General features: G+C 35.6%; 1 protein-coding gene across 12 annotated transcripts; it reads right to left on the reverse strand.

The window, feature by feature from the left end:
• Nucleotides 1-617: 617 nt before the first annotated feature.
• On the reverse strand, nt 618-22001 carry LOC130050045 (zinc finger protein 808-like). 12 transcript variants are annotated; one of them, XM_056148560.1, is made up of 7 exons: nt 21954-21985; nt 20181-20285; nt 19544-19652; nt 17195-17351; nt 12263-12358; nt 4899-5036; nt 618-3922 (listed from the first exon to the last, which is right to left on the reverse strand). In XM_056148560.1, exons 3-7 carry the CDS (start codon nt 19604-19606, stop codon nt 1107-1109), a joined length of 3270 nt encoding a protein of 1089 aa, XP_056004535.1. In that variant the 5' UTR covers nt 19607-19652; nt 20181-20285; nt 21954-21985; the 3' UTR covers nt 618-1106. The 12 variants fall into 12 exon arrangements, with proteins under 12 accessions (XP_056004535.1, XP_056004532.1, XP_056004530.1 ...); XM_056148557.1 differs by having other exon boundaries at nt 20192-20285; nt 21954-21980; XM_056148555.1 differs by having other exon boundaries at nt 17189-17351; nt 21954-21980.
• Between the last annotated feature and the right edge of the window lie 3754 nt (nt 22002-25755).

A 25755-nucleotide genomic window follows, 5' to 3' on the forward strand; every position in this document is an offset into this window, starting at 1 on the left:
GAAGTCGGAATACGGGTGATCAGAATAGCTCACTTGAGCTTAAAAGCTCAGGTGAGCTAAAAATGACAAAAACGATATGAAAGCTGTACCTCTTATGTTGTAAAAGATATGACCAAGGTTAAAGTTTTTTTCTCTAAAACCTTCCAAAAACAAGGTCAATGTCACAGAATCAATGTCAAGGATGAAAAGTTAACTAATCTTATATTGTTGGAAAGGTCTTTTCACAAAAAATGCACATGCTTAATATAAAAACATAACCTCTTATGGCTTATACTTGAATTTTCTAAGAGTAGGTGCAAGATCAATGTTACGGTCACCAGGTCAAAGATTTTATTTTTTGCCACAGACAGACAGATGGATGGATGAAAAGGCCAAAACCTACAGTACTGTATCCAGGATTATTTTCCCCTGTGTTATTTTCACCTTTCTACACTTTCACCCCGTTTTAAATTTGCATAGACATAATTGTGTTAAAAAGAGAGATATGCGAGAAAAAAGTTTCGCTCACTCTAAATTTTGCCCAGTGATGAGGACGAAAGGGACAAAAATAAAATGAAGGCGAATATTTCCCTGTATACAGTACTTAAGAATTAAAAAAATTACTTGAGAATCATACAAACAGCACCTGGAATTTTTATTAGAATATGTCCAATGACTAACAAAGAGTTCATACATAAAGCATGTCACATGCATAATCACAAACACTTCTCATAAATCAAATACATGTAAAAATTGGCAGTCTTGCAACATCAGTAAAAGGAACATTTGAGTAAGATGAAACATTAAGTATACTAAAAGTAAACACATATTTTATTTAATAAAATATTAAGAGAATACCAGTAAAGAGTAATTGGAAGCATCAATAAAACATGTTTCTTTTTATAACTATTCGACTTTAACTTTGACATTGATCGATGTTCCTGGCCTGTTAGGCATCATTTAAATGACTATTATTATTTCTAGATTTTTAACCGCTATGTGGGAATCATTTTTTTCTGAGCTGACTGTACGATCGTGAATGCTAACTAGACGACTGCTGACTGGATGACTGCTAATGCTGGACAAATATTACTGCTGACTGGACGACTGCTGATGCTGGACAAATATTACTGCTGACTGCTGAGATTCAAAATGGACTGGAGGGTCTCCACAGCTTGAGCATCCAGGCTGACATTTCTGCTGGTTCCCGGCCCATGATCATAGACCACAAAGATGTCTGTGTTCGGCTTCAGATTATGATCTGAAATTTCCACTTCCTCCAACGCTTTGGGCAGATGAGAGATGTACTGGACATTGGTCAAATCCAGTGTCACCGCCTCCTGAACCTCACTGTCTTGTAACATGCTCACAAGTTCACCAGTCCCCACTTCCAAATCCTTCTTCTGACCACATATTGACTGATACAGCTTTCGATATTTAGTGCTGGTTTTGGCAGATCTGTATTGCTGAAGATCTACAGATTCTACCATTGTTCTCTCCAAGTTTGCCAGTAATTCATAGAAATCATTGGGGTCAATTCCTTTCTTTATGCAATTCTCGTTGTGTTTCTGAGACTTCATGTGTCGCAACATTTTTGATGGAATCATAAAATACAGATCACATGCATTGCAGTGGATATTTTGTTGAGGTGTATGAGTATTTTTAATGTGAGCATTCAATTGAGCAACCGTACAGTATCTGTTATTACAGATTTCACAGCAATGGTTTCTATCGGCTCCATGTTTAGCCATGTGCCTTGCATGTTGTGTTTTGGTAGCAAGGACCTTATCACAGTAAGAACATGGAAACACCGTCAGATTTCTCCGTTTGACTTCCTCTGGGTGATAAACAACCCAATGATACTTGAGGCCATCATAGCAACGAAATGTACTATTGCAATACTTGCACACATGGAATCGGTCAATGTTATGTCTCATTGCATGCATTCTTAGACTATGACGACTCTTAAAAGCATTGCCACAGATATGACAAACATAGTCTTTATTCAGTCTATGTGTCTCCATATGCGATAGAAGAGAAGATCTAACATGGAATTTTTTATCACATTTGGTGCATTGGTATTCTTTTTGTTTTACATGCCTTGCCCTGTGTGCACTGAACAGGCTTTTCTGAAGAAACTTTTCTCCGCATACATCACAAATAAAAGAGTTATTTTTATTCAGAATGCCTAAATGACTTGCCAAATGAATTGCCATTTCATCATTATTTGGAAAATTTTTACCACATTTTTTGCATATAGAATTTCCATGGAAGTTGATGGTAAATTTTGGATTGTCTACTATTTTTTCATTGATTTCAGCCATGTGTGACTCTTTAATATGCTCAGCAAGCTCAGTTCTTGAATGAAAACCTATCTGGCAGACCTGGCATTCACAAGGACATGTTTCCTTCACTACTTTCTGTTTCGTAACTTTATGCACCTCTCTCATATGCCTGCCAAGGTTCTTTCTTCTCATAAACACCTTTCCACATTCTGGACATTCACATTTTTCTCCCGGACCATGAACACTTGTATGACGCTCTAACAGGCATTTGGAAACGGAGACATGACCACAGATGCTACATTTGAATTCATCATCATGGACAACAGCAAAATGTTTCTCAAAAGACTGTTTTTTACTGAAAAATTTGGGACATACATGGCATTTCTTCATGACTTTTTCATCCATTGGAGTGCATGCACTGTCATGTGCCTCCTTCTCTGTGTCATCATTAAAAGTTGCATCACACCAAAGGCAGTAGTTTTCTTTATGGTTTGCTAACAAGTGCAGCAATTCAGCATATTTACTATCAAATTTTTCTTTGCAGAGTCTACAATCTCTCTGTGGCTGAACTTTCTTGTGCTGTCTATTGTGTTTTCTCATTGCACGGAAACTGTTAAATGTTTCATTGCACTCTGTGCAAGTAAAGGATTTCTTTCTAGATTTCTTACCAAGTTTCAAAGGAAGCTTTGAATGATCTCCTTTCTTGGAGTTAGAATGATTTCCATATCTGTTTTTTTCATCACCATTTCTACTATCATCATCATTGCTACCATCAGATGCAGCAGATTGCATATCTTCTGCATTTTCAGATTCCCTTGGTAAATCATTATTGGTGTCAGTCTCAATGGTTTCATCATTTCCAATCATGCTCGTTGTCTTGATTTCATCATTATTTACGTCCTCAGATGCATCTTCAGTTGCATCCATCATCACACTATGATGTATACCGGATCCTGCAGAAATATGATCTTTTACTACATGATCAATGAAGTTCTGTGAAGAGGGGAAGTCTTTATCACACTCCACACAATGATTTTCCTTTGATGGTTTGTGCTCTGTTTGATGGTCACGTAATGCAAGTAGAGATGAAAAACTTTTGTTGCATTGAGAACACTTCTGGTCCTTTGGTCCATGACAGTTTATAATATGGTCTTCAAATGCATTGCTAGAATGGCAAGTTGTTGTACAAAAATGACACTTTCTTTTGAATTCTTTGCTTGGTGGACAATTTTCTTCATGATCTTTCATCTTTTCTGTGCTGACCTCTATCAAATTGCACCAAAAGCAGAAATCATCACTGTGCTGTTTATGACAATGAAAGAAAAGTTCCTCTGCTGTGTGAAATACTTCTTCACAAAGCTGACAGAAATGTTTCAACTTGTGTGACTTTTCATGTTCATCTAGCTCTTTTGAACTGTTGAAAATTTGGCTACACACACTACATGAGTAAGCCATATGCAATTTTGGGATCAAAACCTTTGAATCTGTTTTCTCCTTCTTTTTCTCTGTAGTTATTTTTGTCATTTCCTTTTCCAAGGATTTTAGTGAAGCATTTTTTTTCGTTTGGTTGTCATTTTGTGAGTTGTGTTTTTCATTTTTCATCATGGGTTCTGTTGTATGAATTTGTTTCCTTGGTTCTGAATCTTTAGCTCTGATACCTTTAAATAAAAGTAATTAGTAAACTTTACTACATGTACATTTCTTGCACCTTCTAAATTCTATTGCAAAGGACAACTTTGTGAGCTAGTTAGAGTTAGTGCCCTTTATTTAGAATAGAAGACTTGTAGAGTTTCACAAATAATTCTGCTAAATTGATATGTATGGGTAAATGAGCCATCAGATATCTAATCAATGGCACTTAATTACCTCTCTATCATCATGATATCATATTCAAATTTACTCAAATATGCCATCATTTTAGGTTTTTGGTAATTCACAACCTCCAATCCATTTTTTTTTCCATGGTAGCTTTAAAGAGTATTAACTAACGATTAATAAGAAATAAAAACTTTTAGACAGTGAAATGGGGTAATATAGATTTTGACTAATGAATATCTGTAAATACATGTACATTTCTTTTGAATATGTTAGAAAAAGTTTACAAAGTTCAGATGCCATTAACTCTGTAAATTCACTCAATGGATAACTGTGTGTGGATAGTTTGAAGCCTCAACTTTACTACCATGTAGAAAATTCAACACACCCCCAGCATTTCATTGGATAACAAATCAACAGAGCCAAAATATGTCTTTCATGGAACTAGTTTTATGAAATTTTCCATGTGGTGATTTTTTTTTTATCCATATTAATAAAGATGTAGCTGTAATTTAACATGGAAACTGATTTATTACATTGTTGCTCATACAGTAGATTCTGCATTACATGTGAGTAACTGATATTCAGGTTAATTTGCGAGAAGTTTCCGAGGTTACAAATTAAACAATCTCTCTTTGATTTATTCAATACTACATTACATTGGAAGTAGGTCCTTCTAAGCATACCAACCATGATTTGACATTCTCGTGAATAAACGAAATCTCACCACATACATTCAGTATCCCCCCCCCCCCCCCCCCCCCAAAAAAGCCGATATTTACTGTATGTTGGAATATCTGAATAAAGATTCATAATCACGTTTTTTTGAAGGCATCTCCGCCTCATCAGTGGTGTGAGTCCTTTTTGTAGTGGATGGGGAGTAGTAATCTTTTTTCCAGCTTGGAGCTTTGATTTTACGACCATGTCTTCCAAACACTGCTGGTGTTTCATAGTTGTCTGAAATAGCAAAATCAAATGACATCATTTTTGTAATACTAGTATACATGTACATTGTATATATGCAAATAAAAGTTTTAAAGATTTACAACTTTAAACCATGAATATAAACTATAAAGTTACTAATTATTATGTAATAAGTCAATGTTAATACAGAGAATACTTTCTATACAGCCCAGTCTGATTAACACCAGATCTTTGATCCTGTCCTCTATTCTGATGTAGCTAATGCAAAGATCTGAAGACATCCTGTATAGGGCCACATCAGCATGCACTTAGGTGACCTGAGGTCATCCAATCAAATGCTTTTATAAGAACCATACAAACCTATTCTTAAATGTAAATGTTGAACTCAGCATATACAGTTCCTTTGCGAGGTCATTATCCGGAACACTTTGGAATTCACTGTCACTTATTCCTATTGTCAAAGATTTGCCAGTGATGATTTGATTGGTTTATCTAAAGTTCATTCTGATGACCCTATATGGGATATCTTCAGATCTTTGTATTAGTGACATAAGAATATTGTAGCGGATCAGAGATCTGGTTTTAATCAGATTGTATACACCCATATCCTTGCAATGATGTAATTCTAAAATGGGCAATATCTGTACTAACCTATGTAATATCTACACCTACTTATACAGTTGCAGAGATAATTAAGGATATGCGGGACGATGATCACGTGATGGTTGCGAATTTATTATAAATTTAGAACCGAACGCAGCATAGTTAAAGCTTCCCGAGAAAAATCACAATGCTGTACAGACACACTATATGACGTCATAATAAAAAAGTACGTCACGACGTTGTATCGCGGGGAAAATGTCATCATATTTTGTCGTAATTTGCTACCGCTGTCAAGTGTCATGTGTAAATTTGGTGATTGAATTCTTGTCAAATGATAAATTTTATTTTATTTCGTAGTGATGACAAGTCTCTTTTTCACATACATTGCATATATTATATATATATATAGTATGCGCCACAGTAATTTTGATAGTATAGCCTATAAGTCACCGAAATCGCTCCTACATGCACATGCAATTTGCATCTCTAGGCATTTACAAAAAGAAAGTCAACCATCTGTAAACAATGATTCAGTGCAAGTGTAAGATGATGATCGTTTGTTGATATTACTATAATAGTGTGAAACTAGAACTGGACACACATTTCTCCGAATCTTGCTTGGGAAACGTATGAACTATTCAGGTGCTTTTATAATAGATCCTTGTTTGCGAAAAATACCCCCCCCCCCACCTTATGACGACAATCGTTACTTTTTGTCAAATATTAACGTCCATACTAGGAATGTTTAATTTTTGCAAGCATTTTCATGTAAATATAAGTACGCTTTATCTCTCAAACTATTTCATATTCCAAATTATTTTTACTAACTTTACGAAACACTGCTGCGGAAATGGTAACTAATGTAAAAAAAAAAAATATGACACACGTCGGAATGTATGCGAGAAGCAGAAGTGTGAAAAAGAAAAAGGTGCAAAGTCACAACATGTGCGATACATAAATACCTTGAAAAATAGCATGGAGACGATCGAGTCAAGTGACATTAGCTACCATGGCCGCGGAAATGCTGTTGATCTTGTAAAGGAAGTAGTAGCTCATATTGACGTTAACTAGACCTAACCCGTGGTTTGAAAGAAGACGTATTGTTTAGAGCTAGACTAGACGTTTTGTTCGAAGTCATATGTTTAATATATACATGTATATCTTTAAAAAATAAATTTTAATTTGTTTTCATCAACTCAATTTTGGTTCCATAATCATGAAAATTCTAAATATTTCAATAGGTTCAAAACAAATATAGTTTCTAACAATGTATTCCAAAACAGGCACGAAGAATTAGGCTACCCCCCCCCTCCCCCCGTTTTTGACAATGAGCTTTTTTTTGTGTAGTGCAAATAAATTGAGACTGTCCCATCCCCCATTACTTTTAACAGTAGTTGTACATGAAAAGAATATAAGCTTTAAAGTTATTAATAACAAATATTTCGCCAAGCCTAACCCCAAGTGAACATATCAATGTATAACTTCAAGGACGCCTACCTCAAAATCAAGATTAGCTTCACCCCTTCATATTTCTACAGGAAGTTAGGTATATGAATAGCTTTTAATTGCAGTGTTTGCAAAAAAATTCATTGAGAAGTTTTTGAGCAGTGCTTCACTTAGTATCTGGACTACCCTGTTTTTGAGTACCAATTTCCACCCCAAATCCTTAAATTTTCCCAATTTCTTATTATATGGTTATGTTTAAGCATGTTATTATTATATATTTTATATTTTGCATATATTCTAAAGATTATTGTAAAAGATATAGATAAAAATTCCATCAAATTATTTTTTTGAATTGAAAATCGGAATGATCTTGTAAAATTCACAATTTTCGAAAAGGGGGGTAATTCAAAGCTTATTATCTCCCTTGTATACCTAGAAAGTGACCATGAAATTTTATACACATTGTACAGGACATCCTGATGGTGCTTCATGAAAAAAAGAAAAAATATTCATTGACGAGTTATTTTTGGCCACATCGTCCCGCATGTCCTTAAGGAAAACGACTTGTAAGACATTTGGGACTGTCTGAAACTCTACATAATACTTAATAATATTACTTGTTTAATACGATATATGTGTATCCAGTGTGGGGAAGGACTTGATTAAATTAATAGAATTTCTTAATTATATCTATAGGTGTAACAAAAGGCCCATAGGCCACATCATACACCTAAGTCACTTTGACCCAGCTGGTGTATTTTTTAAAATCTTTCCTCACATAAAATGTTTTATCCCCATATTGTGGCCCCAACATAGCCCTAAAGGGTCATAACATAGTTGAGATACAAGGTCAACAATCAAGGTACAGACCCTGAAATGTGCTACTACACCAGTTGCACGGTACGGTTCGGTACGCTTTATGAACGGTACGGTTCGTTTTCTGAACGGTATGGTTCGTTTCTTGAACGGTACGGTTCGTTTCTTGCACGGTACGGTACGCTTCTTGAACGGTACGGTTCGCTTCTTGCACGGTACGGTTTGCTAAAAATAGCTGCACGCTTTGTGAACGGTTTGCACGTTTTATTAATGAGGTGGGCGTGGCCTGAACGCTTTGACTTCGTATAAATTGTACGTTTCGATAGTTTGTTTTCACTCGATCGGTCTTATTCGGCTCTTTGATTATCGGCTGCAGGATTTGTGGTTGTGTTAGAATGTGCACATGGGGAAATGAGACGTTATCTTTGATTGCTTCGATGGAATAATTCCATATTGATAACGTACATAAAAGTTATGAATAAAAGTTTTTAGAATTTGCTTAAGTCTAAGTCTTAATGGTTGTTGTTACGTTTCAATTTGTTTTTCATTTCTCATCAGACATTTATTAATTTACGATTTTATAAAAAGTTGTTACATGAACTGCTCCCCGACATGGGCGTGCGTAAGTGTAAAAACAAAGCCTATTAAGTTTCCGGATATAAATTACAGTGCCTAAATTGGAAAAGTTTTTAAGAAGAAGTGAATTTTGTTTTGAATACACTAAAGTCGCAAATGACACAATGATTATTTTCTGCACTTCACATTTATTGTGATTTATCATCGGCATTATGAAAGATCCAGGATATCTGCACGTGAAGTTTGTACGTCCTTTTTTGTCAGCATTCAGTCATTCATAATTAATAATGTTAGATATCTGTTGCATTTGTCTTTGAATCAAATAAAATGATGATAATACATATATATTCCTATCCTTTATCACGCGAAGTCCGATTTTCATTTTCCTGACTTTATTTTTGATCACTGAAAATTGAATTTAAAAAAATTAACAGAAAAGTAAGGCAAGTGTATAGTTTGCAATAAAAATGTTTCATATACCTTTTCTATATATTGTTGAAATACTTGAAAATGCTGAAATGAATAATTTTTTGCGGCCGATTTGATGCTTTGCATCAATTTAACTTGTTTACATTCTTTTACACATGTATGTATCTATTTATTTCTCTGTCGATGTAATTAAAAATTGTTTATTAGTGTATATAATAAATCCGCCAATCTACATCTATCTATATGGGTCGTTATCAATGTAGAAGAGAAAAAGATATGTCAAAATTATTGATTCGTGATGTTTGAGGATAATGCTTCGAATAGCCAGCGATAGTCTACGACCTCCTTTCCCATCGGGCGCCATTGTGAAAATAATATACTGTGGCTGAAAAAGTGGGTCACATGACATAAATTGCACGCTTTCTGCACGGTACGGTACGCTTTCGGGCTTTTGGGGGCGGGGTTTGCATAATATTATCCTGCACGCTTTCTGCACGGTACGATACGCTTTTTGAACGATACGGTTCGTTTCTTGAACGGGACGGTACGTTTCTTGAACGGTACGGTTCGTTTTTTGCACGGTACGGTACGTTTCTTGAACGGTACGGTTCGTTTCTTGCATGGAACGGTTCGGTTCGTTTTTAAGGTGTAGTAGCACGTTTCAGGGTCTGTATGAAATGTGAAATCTTGTCATTACACATAAAATATGAAAACTCTACCTTAAACAGTGCAGGAGATATTGCCTAAATTAACTAGTTTTCAAAAGTAGGTCAACATCTTAGGTCAAGGTTACAATGTCAAAAACTCTGTTATGAAAAGAAGTTTTATCACAAGGATTGCATAAATTAAAAAAAGAAAGATATATCACACCCCATTCAAAAGTTATAAGCAAGGTGAAAGTTTTGATTAAAGTTTTTATTTGGGTCAAACTCCAAAGTCAAGGTCACAAGGTCAACCATTATGGTATCAAATGGAATTTATATTCAAAGTATGAAAGCATTACCTTAAATAGTTCAGAGGATATTGCCTAGATTAGGCTTTCATAAAAGTAGGTAGAACTCCATGGTCAAGGTCACAAGGTTAAAACTTTGATACCAAAAGCAAAGGTCTTGTTACAACAAATGCTCATATGAAATAAGAGAGTCTTATCACTCACCATTAAAAAGTTATGAGCAAGGTTAAAGTTGTAGACAGACTGGACAAAACCAATATGCCCCAACTTCAATAGCTGGGGTATAAAAACAAGAGGTCCATGGGCCACATCGCTCACCTGAGTCACCTTGGCCCATATCTGAAGACTTTCCATATATATTTGCATGTAAAACCTTGGTCCCTATTATGGCCCAAACTATCCTTTGCAAACTTGAATCTACACTATGTCAGAAAGCTTTCATGTAAATGTCAACTTCTTTGGCCCAATGGTTCTTTTAAAGCTTTTTTCTATATTTGTATGTAAAACTTTGACCCCCCCCCCCCCCCCCCCCCCACTTGTGGCCCCATCCTACCCCCCGGGGACCATGATTTGAACAAACTTGAATCTGCACTATGTCAGAAAGTTTTCTTGTAAATATCAGCTTTTCTGACTCAGTGGTTCTTGAGAAGAAGATTTTTCCTATATATTTGTATGTAAAACTTTGATCCCCTATTGTGGCCCCATCCAACCCCCGGAGCCCATGATTTGAACAAACTTGAATCTGCATTATGTCAGGAAGCTTTCATGTAAATCTCAGCTTTTCTGGCTTAGTGGTTCTTGAGAAGAAGATTTTTTAAAGTTTTTCCCTATATATTTGTGTGTAAAACTTTGATCCCCCCTTGGGGCCCCATCTTATCCCCGGGGGCCATGATTTGAACAAACTTGAATCTGCACTATGTCAGAAAGTTTTCATGTAAAAATCAGCTTTTCTGGCTTAGTGGTTCTTGAGAAGAAGATTTTTAAAGTTTTTCCCTATATATTTGTGTGTAAAACTTTGATCCCCCCCTTGGGGCCCCATCTTATCCCCGGGGGCCATGATTTGAACAAACTTGAATCTGCACTATGTCAGAAAGTTTTCATGTAAAAATCAGCTTTTCTGACTCAGTGGTTCTTGAGAAGAAGATTTTTAAAGATTTTTCCTATATATTTGTATGTAAAACTTTGATCCCCTATTGTGGCCCCATTCAACCCCCGGGGCCCATGATTTGAACAAACTTGAATCTGCAATATGTCAGGAAGCTTTCAGGTAAATTTCAGCTCTTCTGGCCCAGTGGTTCTTGAGAAGAAGATTTTTAAATGACCCCACCCTATTTTTGCATTTTTGTGATTATCTCCCCTTTGAAAGGGACATGGCCCTTCATTTGAACAAACTTGAAAGCCCTTCACCCAAGGATGCTTTTGGCCAAGTTAGGTTGAAATTGGCCCAGTGGTTCTGGAGAAGAAGTCGAAAATGTGAAAAGTTTACAGACAGACGGACAGACAGACAGACAGACGGACGCCGGACAAAATGTGATCAGAATAGCTCACTTGAACCTTCGGTTCAGGTGAGCTAAAAATGAACCAAACAACTTAGGAAGGTTTGCATTTTGAAATGATTTACTGTGGCCCTACTGCTCTTGAAGGAATTTGTATAAATTACTATCCTATACATTCCCATATCAAACTTTGATCTCCCATCTCCTACTGTGGTCCTACCCTACCCCATGGTCCCCTGAATTGAACAAACTTGAATTTGAATCATTGTAACTAATCATGGCCATGCTGCTGTTGAGAAGATGATTTTTAAAGATGCTATCCTATATATTCCCATTTGAAACTTTGATCCCCTATTGTGGCCCCAACCTAACCCAAGGGGGTCACAATTTGAACAAACTTGAATTTGCACTACCAGAGGATGCTTAGATATTTAAAATATGACTATAATTGGCTCTATTGCTCTTGAGAAGAAGATTTTTAAAGATTTTTCTGGTATATTACCAGGTAAAATTTTTGGCCCCATCCTAAACCATGGGGGCCATGATGTTAAAAAACTTGAACTTATTCTATGTAAGGAAGCTTTCAACTTTTCTAGCCAAGTGGTTTTTGATAAAAAGATTTTTATGACCCCCATCCTATTTTTGCCTTTTCTTGATTATCTCTCTCTTGAGAGGGGCATGACCTATCAGTTGAGCAAACTTAAATCCCCATTACCCAAGGATGATTTGTACCAGGTTTCATTGAAAATGGCTCAGCAGTTCTGGAGAAGACGAAAATGTGAAAAGTTTAAAACGACAAAAAAAACAATGTAAAATTGACAAATTTTCATCAGAAAAAACTCACTTGAACCTTTGACTCGGGCGAGCTAAAAATCACAAATTTAGATGAACTAGATGGAAAAAAAAAACCAGAACTGTCTTTGTTTGCAATATTTGTTCACCTTCTACTTCTTTCTTGATGCGGACACTTCCAGCAACATTTCCCACTACTGATGATGAAACAGACAGGTGTTCTTCCTCAGTTAATGTTGAGGTACCTGGAAATTAATTTGAAAAAAAAAATAGCAGTCTAATTGCATGTTTCAAAGACTATCAATTTGTTACATAACAAAATATTTAGCATACAAAATCTATGAAAGTAAATTTGAATAGTTACTGTGGATTTACAGTAAGTGTGAACGAGACATATCGGCAAGTACATGACGTGCTCCACATAGTTCATTGGAAAGTCCCCGAGTGATTTTAAAGAGCGCTTTTGATAGGTCGATTAAATTAAAGGTAGGCCGTCCCAAATATTTGGCATTATATTATCTTATGCCCAACAAGTGTAAGTTTCACTATTTGATTTCAGTGTAAGTTGCACCGTACGTAGCGTGAGATTCAATATCAGTTTTGATTTGACAACGGAGATTTGAGATTACGTTGATAAAATGTCTTGTAAAGTTCATCTTATATATACTAGATATCTACATGTATAAAGGTGATGGGATATCTTATAAAGAAAAAAATATAAGATGTCTTATAAAAGATACAAGATATCTCGTAAACTTTAGAAGATATAACTTTTATCAGATACCTTATAAATTTTATCTTTTAAACAGGAATAACCGTGTTATACTTATAATCCATCGCAGTATCAATAGGTATGGGAGGGGGAATACAGGGTGAAAAAGGCGAGTCCGATATGTAAAGAAAAGGCAGGATAGCAATATCCCAGAATTCAAATAGTGCTGAATATTGAAAAGAAAAAAAAAATGACGGGATCGAAAATACTGCAGGAAAAGGCAGGATCCGCAGTTGCCTCTATATCCCAATAAAAATTGAAGGTTACTCCCTTAAATTCCTGTAGATACTTTCAGTTTTAAGTGATCAGAAATTCCAGTACATGTTTCTATAGGCGATTTTGTCCATTTAAGAACAATGCTTTTGTTTTGTTGTCTCTTTCACATTCACAGTTTCCATATCGTTATTTTAAAATAAATCTCTCAGAGGATATTTTCGAAATCTTGCAAAGCATTGGAAAAGATCGATGTCGGAAAAATTTCTAAATTCAAATAGTTAGGGGGAAGAGGGGGTAAAAACTCGTAAGTTTCTGTCATCCGACATCGATTACACGTTAGTGGGGAAAAAAGACAACTGACTTTAAAACAACATAATAATACATTTTAATAAACGTTTAATAGTTTCAATGTACACTTTCATTTGTTTTACTTGTTAATCGATTAGTTTCAACATACTTCATATTTAGTTTTTGGGGGGGGGGGGGGGGGGAGTGTCTTGGTGAGAACTATGCGAACTCAGTTTTCTCTAACATTGAACATTTGATCTCGTCTCGCCCCTAAAATAATTTGTCAGATTAAGTAATAAGATCAACAAATATTCTACTTCGAGAAAACATTTATTTTCAACACACGGCATGCTTTGATGTCTTTTACTGTTTTATATATATATATATATATATATATATATATATAAAGTCTCTTTTTTGGAAGTAAAATACAGAAAAAACTCTAAACACTTTGTTGAAATATTTTGACCGTGTTACCGGTCTTCTTCAGTCGTGTTTTCGTGAAGAAGACCGGTAACACGGTCAAAATATTTCAACAAAGTGTTTAGAGTTTTCTCTCTCTCTCTCTCTCTCTATATATATAACTGACTCGGCCTAAATTGCAATAAAATCAGTAGCAAAGAAGTTTTCAACTCTTCGTTCGTGTTCAGACCAGAGGGGCTCGTCACGAATTGACCCTTTCTATTCTATATTTACATTTATTTGCAAATATAGAATAGACGATGTCAAATTTTAATCAAGTGCACCGCCACGGCACATGATACGCCTGTCACATATTGTTAACAGTATAGATTGTACCCATTAAAACATTTTTTTTTATATCAACTTAATTAAATGTCACAGTGACCTTAAAGTAGGATGTGACACACCTTCTACCTAAGATGCATTAGTTGACCAATTTTGGTGATTCTAGGTCTAATAGTTTTCAAGTTATGAGCCGGACAAGTTTTTGCCATATATGGCCATATCTTCTTAATGAAAAGTCACAGTGACCTGGTTTTAATGTGCGACACACCTTCTACCACAAGATGTATCTACAGACAAAGTTTGATGATTCTAGGCCTTGTAGTATTTAAGTTACGGGTCGGACACGAAAAAGCTAACAGACGGACGGACAGACAGATATCTTCTTAATGAAAAGTCACAGTGACCTGGTTTTAATGTACGACACACCTTCTACCCAAGATGTATCTACAGACAAAGTTTGATGATTCTAGGCCTTGTAGTATTTAAGTTACTGGTCGGACATGAAAAAGCTAACAGATGGACGGACAGACGGATATCTTCTTAATGAAAAGTCACAGTGACCTGGTTTTAATGTGCGACACACTTTCTACCCAAGATGTATCTACAAAGTTTGATGATTCTAGGCCTTGTAGTATTTAAGTTACAGGTCGGACACGAAAAAGCTAACAGACGGACGGACAGACGGATATCTTCTTAATGAAAAGTCACAGTGACCTGGTTTTAATGTACGACACACCTTCTACCCAAGATGTATCTACAGACAAAGTTTGATGATTCTAGGCCTTGTAGTATTTAAGTTACGGGTCGGACACGAAAAAGCTAACAGACAGACGGACAGACGGATATCTTCTTAATGAAAAGTCACAGTGACCTGGTTTTAATGTGCGACACACCTTCTACCCAAGATGTATCTACAGACAAAGTGTGATGATTCTAGGCCTTGTATTTAAGTTACAGGTCGGACACGAAAAAGCTAACAGACGGACGGACAGACAGACAGACGGACGGACATGAACGCCATACCATAATACGTCCCGTCTTAAGACGGGCGTATAAAAAGACAAATATTTCGTGACGAGTCCCTGTGTTCAGACGAAATATGCTTCTCTTGGATTTTCTTTGCAGTTTCTTGAAAGTCATTTCCCTAAAAATTTCTCGCAGCTCTACAAATTAAAGACACCTATGGTACATTGTCAGGGGTACAAATATTTCTTCTTAATAAATTTTGTCTGATTTCTCCATTAATATACACTTAATTTCTTTTTAATTTCATACTCGATAAACAAAAGTACATCCGGTGTGAGCTTCGTTAGCGACATTTTCGGTGCAAGTGTTCCCATGATTGACAATTTTATAACGTGGCCTTTGCGACGTCTAATTTCTTACTAATTTTACCATAAAATAAACCCTCGGCATGTAATTTTAAAATCAACGTCATTGTTTTAGTTGGTATTGGTTTTCCCTTTTCGCAGTCTCTTCCATCGTGCTTAAAGATTATGTATTGACACGCTAGTGTAAAGACACGTGTGCCCATCAAAAATTATTTTTATTCCTGCCCCTTTAAATATTGGTCCAATCGCAGTGATTGTTCTTTCCTTGATGCGTCATCATTGACAGATTTGTTTTGAAACCAACTATCCGGGACCTCGAATGAACTTGAGAAGCTGAGTCGTTCACACTTACTGTAAATTCACAGTAAAAATAAACATAAATTCATACCCAATATTATTCTCTCACCAGAGGGTGTATTACGCAACCTTCACTTTTACCTCTTCAACAAGATTCTTGTACAATCAATGACTTCAAAAAATTCTGATTTTGTATTTTTGAAATAGAAATAAAATATTCAACTGATAAACAGTGTAGTTATTTCAATATTACATCACGTGAATTTGTCACATTATTTTCCCCATTTCCCCTAAACTTCAAACTATATTGTGAATGAATACACACCAACTCCCATATATATTGTAAAAATAAACAAGCCCACATACTCAGAAAGAAACCACAGTTGAATATTTCACTTTGCATTTTCCATAGTAAAGAAAAAATTACCAGTGAGATATAAACGGAATAATTGGACAAACTCAAAGAAAACTCCATTCATTATAGTGCTGTACTTGATGCATTTATTAAACATAATTCAGGCAGACGCATGAGCTGCACATAATATCATTTTCAAGTTTTGACTGAAAACCTTCATCTTTCCGTTTCATATTGTTTACTTTTCAATTTCACACACAGCAGTCAAATCAATTGTTTTCATGGGCATGCTAGCCACACTACATGGATTCTACACCCCCACCCTCCATCATATCTATCTTTGACATCATGTGATTTACTGCAGGAACTATTTTCTAAGCATTGAAAGAGGTGTAAATGAAGCTTGTGTAATGTGCCTTTTGGTGAGAGAATGACCAACCACTGCATAGTAACATTATGCATTAATTTTAAGGAGAAGTGCAAAGCTGAAACAGTGATGATCCCGTATGGCAGCAAAGTAATATTGATACCCAAAGAATGGCCATGTCACAAGGATAAATCCTATCACCAACCATTCAAAGGTGAGGGCCTAGGTTAAAGTTTTTCAAAAGTAGTTAAAAAACTTCAACCTTGGCCATAACTTTTGAATGCTTGGACTAGTTTTAGGGTACTTTTGAATGCTTGAACTAGTTTTAGGGTACTTTTGAATGCTTGAACTAGTTTTAGGGTACTTTTGAATGCTTGAACTAGTGTTAGGGTACTTTTGAATGCTTGAACTAGTTTTAGGGTTTTTCATATTTCACATGTGTATTCTCTGTGACAAGACCTCTCTTATGGTACCAAGATTGTTTACCTCATGACTTTCACCTTGGACTTAGACCTACTTTTGAAAACATTTAACTGTGGCCTAACTTTTGAATGCTTAGTGTAATGGCTTTCATATTTTGTATGTGCATTCCTTATTGTAAAACCTTTCTTTTGTTGCCAGAATTATTTTGCTACCATATGGTGGCATTAGTGTTTCACAAACACATCTCGATAATCTATAAAAAAAAATATTGGTTCATACAAATACCATCATAACAGAAGCTGGTGAATTTGTTCAAGAGTGAAACACTGCTCTCCACAAACTGCCTCCCCATCTGAGTACCCTCCAGGAATGATCTACTAGCCTCAGTCTTGTGGGCAACCAGTAAAAGTACTTCATAGTTGTTCCTCTGCAAGCGGTCACACTGAAACAAAAGAATTAATGCTCATCCAAACCTTTGAAGGTCACCGAGTATCATACAGCAACTACAGCTAGCCATCACAGGTAAGAACAATACCCTCATTTTATCATCATACAGCAACTACAGCTAGCCATCACAGGTAAGAACAATACCCTCATTTTATCATCATACAGCAACTACAGCTAGCCATCACATGTAAGAACAATATCCTCATTTTATTATCATACAGCAACTACAGCTAGCCATTACAGGTAAGAACAATATCCTCATTTTATTATCATACAGCAACTACAGCTAGCCATCACAGGTAAGAACAATACCCTCATTTTATTGAAACTGTACTTTGTGAAATGAATGGTACATATTTTTTTTAGAAACTAAACTGCATACAAAATAGTGAGAAAAACAAACATTTTGAAAGGTGATGTTGCTTTACAACGTTGTTCTTCATGCTAAAGAGTGAACATAAGTATATCATTATGTGTTCTTTACATTACAATTGATTTCATGATCTTACCTGCATACAACTTCATTTATATATTAATTATTGCCAAGTTTGGACCCACCCTAGAGTCAGAACCTCTACAATGGGGATCATGAATTATAATTTTGGTATAGGCTTTCCTTCTCCACATGACTATGCATTTACTTTTTCTTACAGATGTTCAGTTGTACAGATGATATTTGAAATTTTGTCATTTTTTGCCCATGGGGTGCAGTAGTCCTGGAATTTACAATTTGTAATTACTTTGTCCTAAAGATGAATTGGAATGGTAGATATCAAGAATGTTCAATTGTTAATGCATAACATAGATGAATCAATAGGTCACTTGAGCGATTCTGGTGACCTAGTAAACCTTTTGGTCTCTTATTGTGGCCCGACCCTCTGAATTAAGTAAACTTGAATTGGAACTACCTCAAGATACCTGCATATCAATATGACTTATCATGACCCAGTTGTTCTTGAGAAAAGGATTTTTAAAGATGTTTTCCTATATATTCCCATGGAGAATGTTAATCCCCTATTGTAGACCCTTCCTACTTCCAGGGACCACAATTTGAACAAACTTGAATCTACAATACCAAACTGGCTGAGGATGCTTGCATACTAAAATGAGTTAAATTGCCCCTGCTGTTTTCAAGAAGATTTTTAAATATATTTCCAATATTTCTGCAAGTAAAGCTTTGATCCTCTATTGTGGCCCCACTCTAACCCCAAGGGCCATGATTTTAACAAACTTGAACCTACTCTGTCATTTCTATAAATTTTAATTTTTTTCTGGCCCAGATTTTTTTAATGACCCCACCCTACTTTGTCTTTCCTTGATCATCTTCCCTTTGAAGGGAGCTTGATCCTTCATTTGAACAAACTTTAATACCCTTTACTCAAGAATGCACTAACACCACGGACCATCGTGACCATGGTGAAAAGATTCAGTAACGCATGGGTTCCAGATTGTTGAAGCGATCAGTCTATTTATATTTTGTAAAAAAAAAAAAAAAAAAAAAACACAAATGAGAGTTTTTTTGTCTGAAATATAGTGCACAGAAGGCACAGACATATTACGAATACTTTGAATGAAAGTAGTTACTTTTCTCAAACACTCAAGATACCTGGAAGGGGGCCCACTAGTGTGGACACTACCCGTAATTCTGCACGGAAATAAAAAGGAACCCACAACAACAACTCGAGCAACTATGAAAATTTGCACGAATATTTGCTTCATGAGCTGAAATCAAGGTTTGAAATAATTTGAGAAAGAACCATGATAATGTGTCACAAGAATATAGAAAGACATTCAATTTCTTACTAAATTGGGGTTCATAATAGTCTTTATTTTGATGAAATGCTTGAAAATGAAAATAACGCAGGGTGAAAAGATAGATGTAGCATTACCAAGGTGAAAAGATATCAAAGATTCCCATATTGATTAATATTATTCAGTAAATTCACAATTTTTTAGCTTTTCCATCACATATTATATTCTGATTTATGGAATGAATCTATTTTTCTCACGATGGTGAATAAGGCAAGATTGGTTGAAATTGGCTCTGTGGTACTCAAGAAAAAGTCGAAAATGTAAAATATTATGGGATGGACAAACAGCCATACCCTGGACAAAATGTGATCAGAAAAGCTCACTTGAGCTTTCAGCTGAGGTGAGCTAAAATCATTGTGCATGGTGTTCAATTACCAGAGACTTGGCATCTAAGATCAACTGTTCATTCAAGAACTCCATCTGCTTATGTCCATACATAAATTGTAGTACTCAAAACCATGTCCTCTGTGAAAAATGACGTTCCCTGTAACAGAAAGGGAAAAGTTACAAAACCTTCACCATTACACAACTATTAAGATGGTAATTTCTTCTTATGATGAAACACTTTTGCTTTTATTCAGAGGGAGAAGGTGGTGACCGATGGGGTCGGAGAGATGGATAGCAGCTATTGATTGACATATAAAAAGTAAATAAAGGGTTCTCCATATGCAAATATCCTGGACACAGCAAAATTGTTTGGGATGCAAGAAAATTAAAATTCATCTTCACATTTCAATTTGAAATTTGTCATTGTGGTTTTTTGGTGATCTGATACAATGAGAGGGATATCTTGATTGCTACGTAATGCTCTGTTGCTGTAAATTACTTCGTTTATTTAACCAGTAATTTATGCCACTCAAATTCTGCCAATCACTACAAGTTGAAGTAACAATATCATGAATAATTTTCAGTTCATCATTCGGGTTTAGTGACTTGTTGAATGACAACTGATGTTCATAACATTTCAGTTGTAATAATGTAATCTGAATTGACTGAAAAATGTATTATTTACTGTTAACCAACTTTTATTTGAGTGTGAGAAAATTTTGTACGGTTCCCAAGATCCTCCTCATCATGTCACTCACAATCAATGCCTGTCATATTGGTTGAAGATGATCTATATGAAATCCGACATCAGTTTCATTATAATACAATTCAACAAAGTAAATCAAATGAATGGATATCAATATTGCTTTGTAATAAGTTTCATGAATTCTTATTATTTTTAGTGATTGTATCAGATACCAGGGTTGTCACTAAAAATTATTGAAGACGAGTCCCGGACTTGTGGTTTATAAGCAGCTTGAGTCCTACGAAAATTTGATGAGTCCAATGGATATCTAATGAGTCTTTTTTATATAAGATAATTAAAATGGAAGCAGTATAAAATATATAAATTTTAAGATTTGTTTTTTATCATTCGCTACTTGGCCTCGGACGACTACTTGTCCACGGCAACAGAATTATTTCCCCGAATCTTCTATCATCACAACACAATATTAAACACCATTTTAACCCGATATGTAAAACAAACAAATAAATAAAGCAATAAGAGTAAATAACTTGTCTGTGGCAAAACGTTCTTCATTTTGCATGTTATCTAATTATCTTTTGAATATTATATTCTAATTCACACCTAATTGACCGACGCTAAACAATCAAGTCGGATTGGGACACTGAACTCTGTGGTATTATTTTGGTTCACTAGAGCGTAACATTTTACCTAGATTTTTTCCTACGAGTTTTAATTGATACACAATATCAGGGCTTCTAAAAAAAATTATGATTTTTATTCAGAGTCCGTGACCGTCACTGACGCGTCTGTGGGACTCGCCATATCAGACAAACTTGCATCTCAAATGAATTTGCTGCGTCTAGGACACACATTCTTGCGTTAGTGACAACCCCGAGATACAAAAGTGTTAAGAATTCAACACCTTCATATAAATAGTCGTAAATGATCACGAAAGTTTCTTTCCACAAACCAGTCTTCTACTGGAGATAGCAAAATAAAGTAGCCAAGTGCAAATACTGTCAAATGCAGTTTTACAAATGCTAAAAAATCCCTCATATGTGAATGGAATTCTTACCCCAAATGGAAGCATTAACAGTTCATTTCTGGGGCATGACAAAACATGTGACACCAGAGTCTTATGCTTTTACACTGGGACTGTTGCAGTAAGGGATCAAAATAAGAAGATTGTTTCATAAAACAGAAACTACAAACATCTGGTTTCTCCATATCAAAATATAGCAAATATTTACGTCGAGTATTCAGTTTTAACTCCTTGGTATAACCCAATGATGGGAGACATGGTGACAGTTCCATTCCCTCTCATTGCCTTGAAGTTAGTTCAGCATGGGATGCAATGCAATGCATGCACTCAGGTAAATATCAAGCAAATGCCTCAGTCCTTATTTCCTGTCATACATGCCCCCCCCTGTCATGCACTGTCAACATATTGTACAAATAGTGGATACATATGTGTCCACTACTAAATTATCAACACCCAAATAACTGTCATTACAATTCAATCTTCAAACATGTCACTTAATCTCACAAAATTGAAAAATAGCGCTAATCGAGTAGGCCCTTCTAGGTAGAGAGGTCTCTGCGGGCCACTCAACATAATGGCATTACAATCCAGCCACACTGTAAGTCATCTCGTGTTTCACTATTTCTTGAACATAAACAAAAAGGAGAGTACTTAAAGATAAAAGAAATTGACATTAGTCACCATAATCAATGAAAATAAAATATATGTGGCATATAAAAATGACCTACTCGAACAAACCGGAAATGTACCATACTGATTAGAATAACTCGTACTGTGAAATATTCGTAACCGGGTACCCCGAATTCCCGAAATGCCCCCCGAAATTACCAAAACGCCCCATAAAACTACCGAAATGCCCCTTCCAACGTATTAATTAAAACATATTTAGTTTAGATATGTTCAATTTTGATAAGAAAATGCCAAATTGTGGTTGAAAATATAGAAAATTGTGTTCAATTCTTGGGCATTTCGGTAATTCGAGGGACCGATTCGTAACCTTATTGAAATAGTTCTTGGTTTCGTTTGATTGTAATATATATATGGTATATATCTAGGCACTGCAAATTTTGTTAACAATTCAAAAAGTTTGGATATATATATAGATATATAACAGTGTCACACGAAGCATGCAACAGTGTCTCAAGTGATAATCATATTTCGTAAAGTACGGTTGAGAAATAGAAACACATATCATTTATGAAATTCCTTTGGCGCTAATAGTCCACTAATTAATATCCCATAAGTACATTAAAACATGATCATGAACATGTGACAAAGGGTTTAAATTAGAGCACTAAAATCCGGCAACACCCCTTACCAAAAAAAGTATCAGACCCACATTTAGTGAATACAAGGTTGAATACAAACACAATACGTATACATATCTTTCTGCATCTTCACAAGTCAAGGGTTATTGATTCGTTAGTGCGAGGTAACGAATCAATAACCCTTGACTTGTGAAGATGATCTTTCTGGACAGTTCTATTTATATTTTTTTAAATGATCATTGGGGGGGGGGGGTGATTCGCCATTGCTAGAGCTAGCTACGTATTTTTAAAAATAACTAGCGGTCGCGGTAGCTCAGTGATGTATCGCTTGGTTTGTGGGCGGGAGGTCGTGAGTTCGAGAACCGCTCCTGCCATGGCCGCATCAAACCTAAGACAAAGGCAGTGATTGCTACTTTGCCAAACACTCGGCATTTAAAAGTGAGAATCGCGGGTCTTTCCGTCATGATATTCTGTGTCGCTGCAGGCGTTGGCACGATACAGAACCGTCATTGCTAAGCCACTGCACCTGCGCTAAGTACGTCTACATTTGTGGTACATCAGTGAACAATTCACAAAGTAGCGTTAACTAATGAAATCCTTCGTAACAAATCAAAATAAACATTCCCTGGACACAATACAAATGAAAAAATTATACAATACAAATGGAAAATATACAATACAAATGGAAAATTATACAATACAAATGGAAAATATACAATACAAATGGAAAATTATACAATACAAATGGAAAATATACAATACAAATGGGAAATTATACAATACAAATGGAAAGGTCAAATATTGCAACGTTTGACGTCGCCAATTGAAAGACCGAAGTTCTCTGTATTAGGGACCTTTTAGAATAAGTGATTTGAGGTCATTTTCAACTATAGGAACATCACCAGTAATGAAATGTCCAGCTTGATTATAGTTGAAAGAAGACGAAGAACAAGAACACGTAGGTGGATTAAGTATAAGATGGTCTATATCTAGGTACTGCAAATTTTGTTAACAATTCAAAAAGTTTGGATGTAATTAATAATACACGTAAATTTGAAAGAAATACAGGGTATAGATTTGAACTTGAAATAAGTTGGAATACACGAAGAATGTTGTTTATGTTGACGGCATCTATTCCTTTGTTTGTAACTTTGAGCTTAAGGAGCTGGCAGCATGATTCGGAAGGAATATCATCCATGACACGTGGTGGTTTAAAGAGCCTGTGTTTGGCAAAATCCAAATCATAGAGTTCAGTCTATATTCAGGTGTTGAAAACTCCAAGCATAGACTAGCTGTGGCTTCTTAAAATAACTTATGTAAAACTCTCAATGGAACAGAGTAGAGTTTTGTGCGAATAAGATGTGGACCTAAATTGTCTGTTGACGTAAGGTAAAAGTGAACCAAACGTATATATATGTATATATATATACATACAAACCTTGTATCCATGTTGTGGATCCGACACTTTGAGGTGTCGGGTGTTGTTGGAACTTTAGTGCTTTTATATATATATATATATATATAAAGCACAGAAATAGCAATGGACTATTTAACTAACTATTTCCCTAGAGTATAACTATATATTAATTTCTAATAAATTAGAATAATTAATATGAAGCACAGAAAATTTCACTTTATGTGGATACCCACTTCCGCCCCTACCCGGGGTTGAACTCACGACCTGCGGAACCAAATCTCCTAGCAGCATATAACCAGCGCGCTAGACCGCTCGATCATTTAGGCATATATATATATATATAATGTGTGTGTATTATATTTTGGTCACTGTAATGGTCAAAAGCCGCGATGTGCAAATCAGAGTTGTACACACCACAGGCACTCCACCACTGGCTTTCCTTTTTTACAAAGATACTTGGGGGTTTTTTTTGTTTTTTTTTCCAGACAAGATTGCTACGCGTAGCCATATGTTCCACCCCGTTGCAAAAAAGGTTGAAAGCACAAAGTCCCATAACTCCTGTAAAATTCGGTTTCGGGGGCGTTGTGCCCACAAAATTCAACAAAACCCATAACTCCTGTAATTTGTCGAATCAAAATGGCGGCGCAATATGATCAACTACATATGGTGACTCAGTCGGTGACTAGCCATCCTAGAAAAAACTTGAACAGAATTCGTTGAGCGGTTTCGGAGGAATTGCGTCCACAAAGTGGGACGGACGCTCGCATGCTCCGACACCGGTATTTCTATGTCCGAGTTGCGGCGGGGAGACAAAAATGTATATGAGCGGTTTTGAATTCACAACCATCCGATCCCATGCAAAGCTTTAATCCCTGAGCCTCCGCGACCAGTATGGATAATTTTCTCTAGATAAGCCTGAAATGTTAGGGAGAAACAGTTAATGATCACGCATTCTATCTTTTACAGATATAGTATCATTTGGGTAATGAATTGAATTTATTTTCACAAATTGTTCTCGCATTTTATTACATTATATCAGAAAAATGAGTTTTAGATGATTCATAATGAATATATACATGTGTGTTTCATATCAGAAACAGTTTTTTAAAACAAATTAACGCCTGCCTATAATATATATGCCAAATTAAATGATGTCTATAAGATTTTAAGGCGTGCAGGGATTGCATATCCCCAAAAGTAATTAAAACGCCTGGAATCGTGAATTTTAAAACATACTTCAGTCATAAATTATCAAACTGAGATGACTGCTTCTTGAAACACGTCAGGTCCACGTGAATGAGTGCAATCCTAGTATTTTATAGACAATGAGTCAGTCGGATTGATTTTTGTTTTCAACGAGAATAGCTAGCTTCAAGATTGATATTACTGATAATCAAATAAATTCTAATAATGATCTGTCATTCGAATGACAATGGAACGTTTTTTTAAATGTATGTTAACTTCAATTAATTCATAGAATATGGAAGAGAGGATTAACTCAGGAAATATCATTTACCATACCATTTCAAATCAAACCAATCTTGAGCTCAAGTGAACTTTAAATTTCTAATCAAAGTTTGTCCGTCGTCTGTCTGTTGATGTTTTCCTCCACATTATCTTCAGAACCACGCGGCAAATTTCAACCAAACTTGGCATACAACATTCTTGGGTATAGGGACTTTATGTTTGTTCAAATGAAGGAAGAGTAATTCTCCTTTCTAAAACATTATATGGGAAGTGGTGAAAACGGATTCGACGTTATAGATGTGTGCTTTTATATGCATGCAGTGTAAATTCAAATTAAAGTTCAAATTATGACCTACATATATACCGACCTACATATAT

The sequence above is a fragment of the Ostrea edulis genome, chromosome 9 (assembly GCF_947568905.1).
Source record: "Ostrea edulis chromosome 9, xbOstEdul1.1, whole genome shotgun sequence".
Taxonomy (NCBI): domain Eukaryota; kingdom Metazoa; phylum Mollusca; class Bivalvia; order Ostreida; family Ostreidae; genus Ostrea; species Ostrea edulis.

What these genes read in the sequence shown, in the direction of transcription:
- LOC130050045 (XM_056148550.1), bottom strand. Translation starts at nt 19,606, where the DNA reads ATGTATGGACATAAGCAGATGGAGTTCTTGAATGAACAGTTGATCTTA. An exon ending in TCTTAGATGCCAAGTCTCTG is followed by an intron (nt 17,352 to 19,543) that starts GTAATTGAACAC and finishes CTTTTGTTTCAG; the next exon opens with TGTGACCGCTTGCAGAGGAA. An exon ending in CATCAAGAAAGAAGTAGAAG is followed by an intron (nt 5,037 to 12,262) that starts GTGAACAAATAT and finishes TTGCTATTTCAG; the next exon opens with ACAACTATGAAACACCAGCA.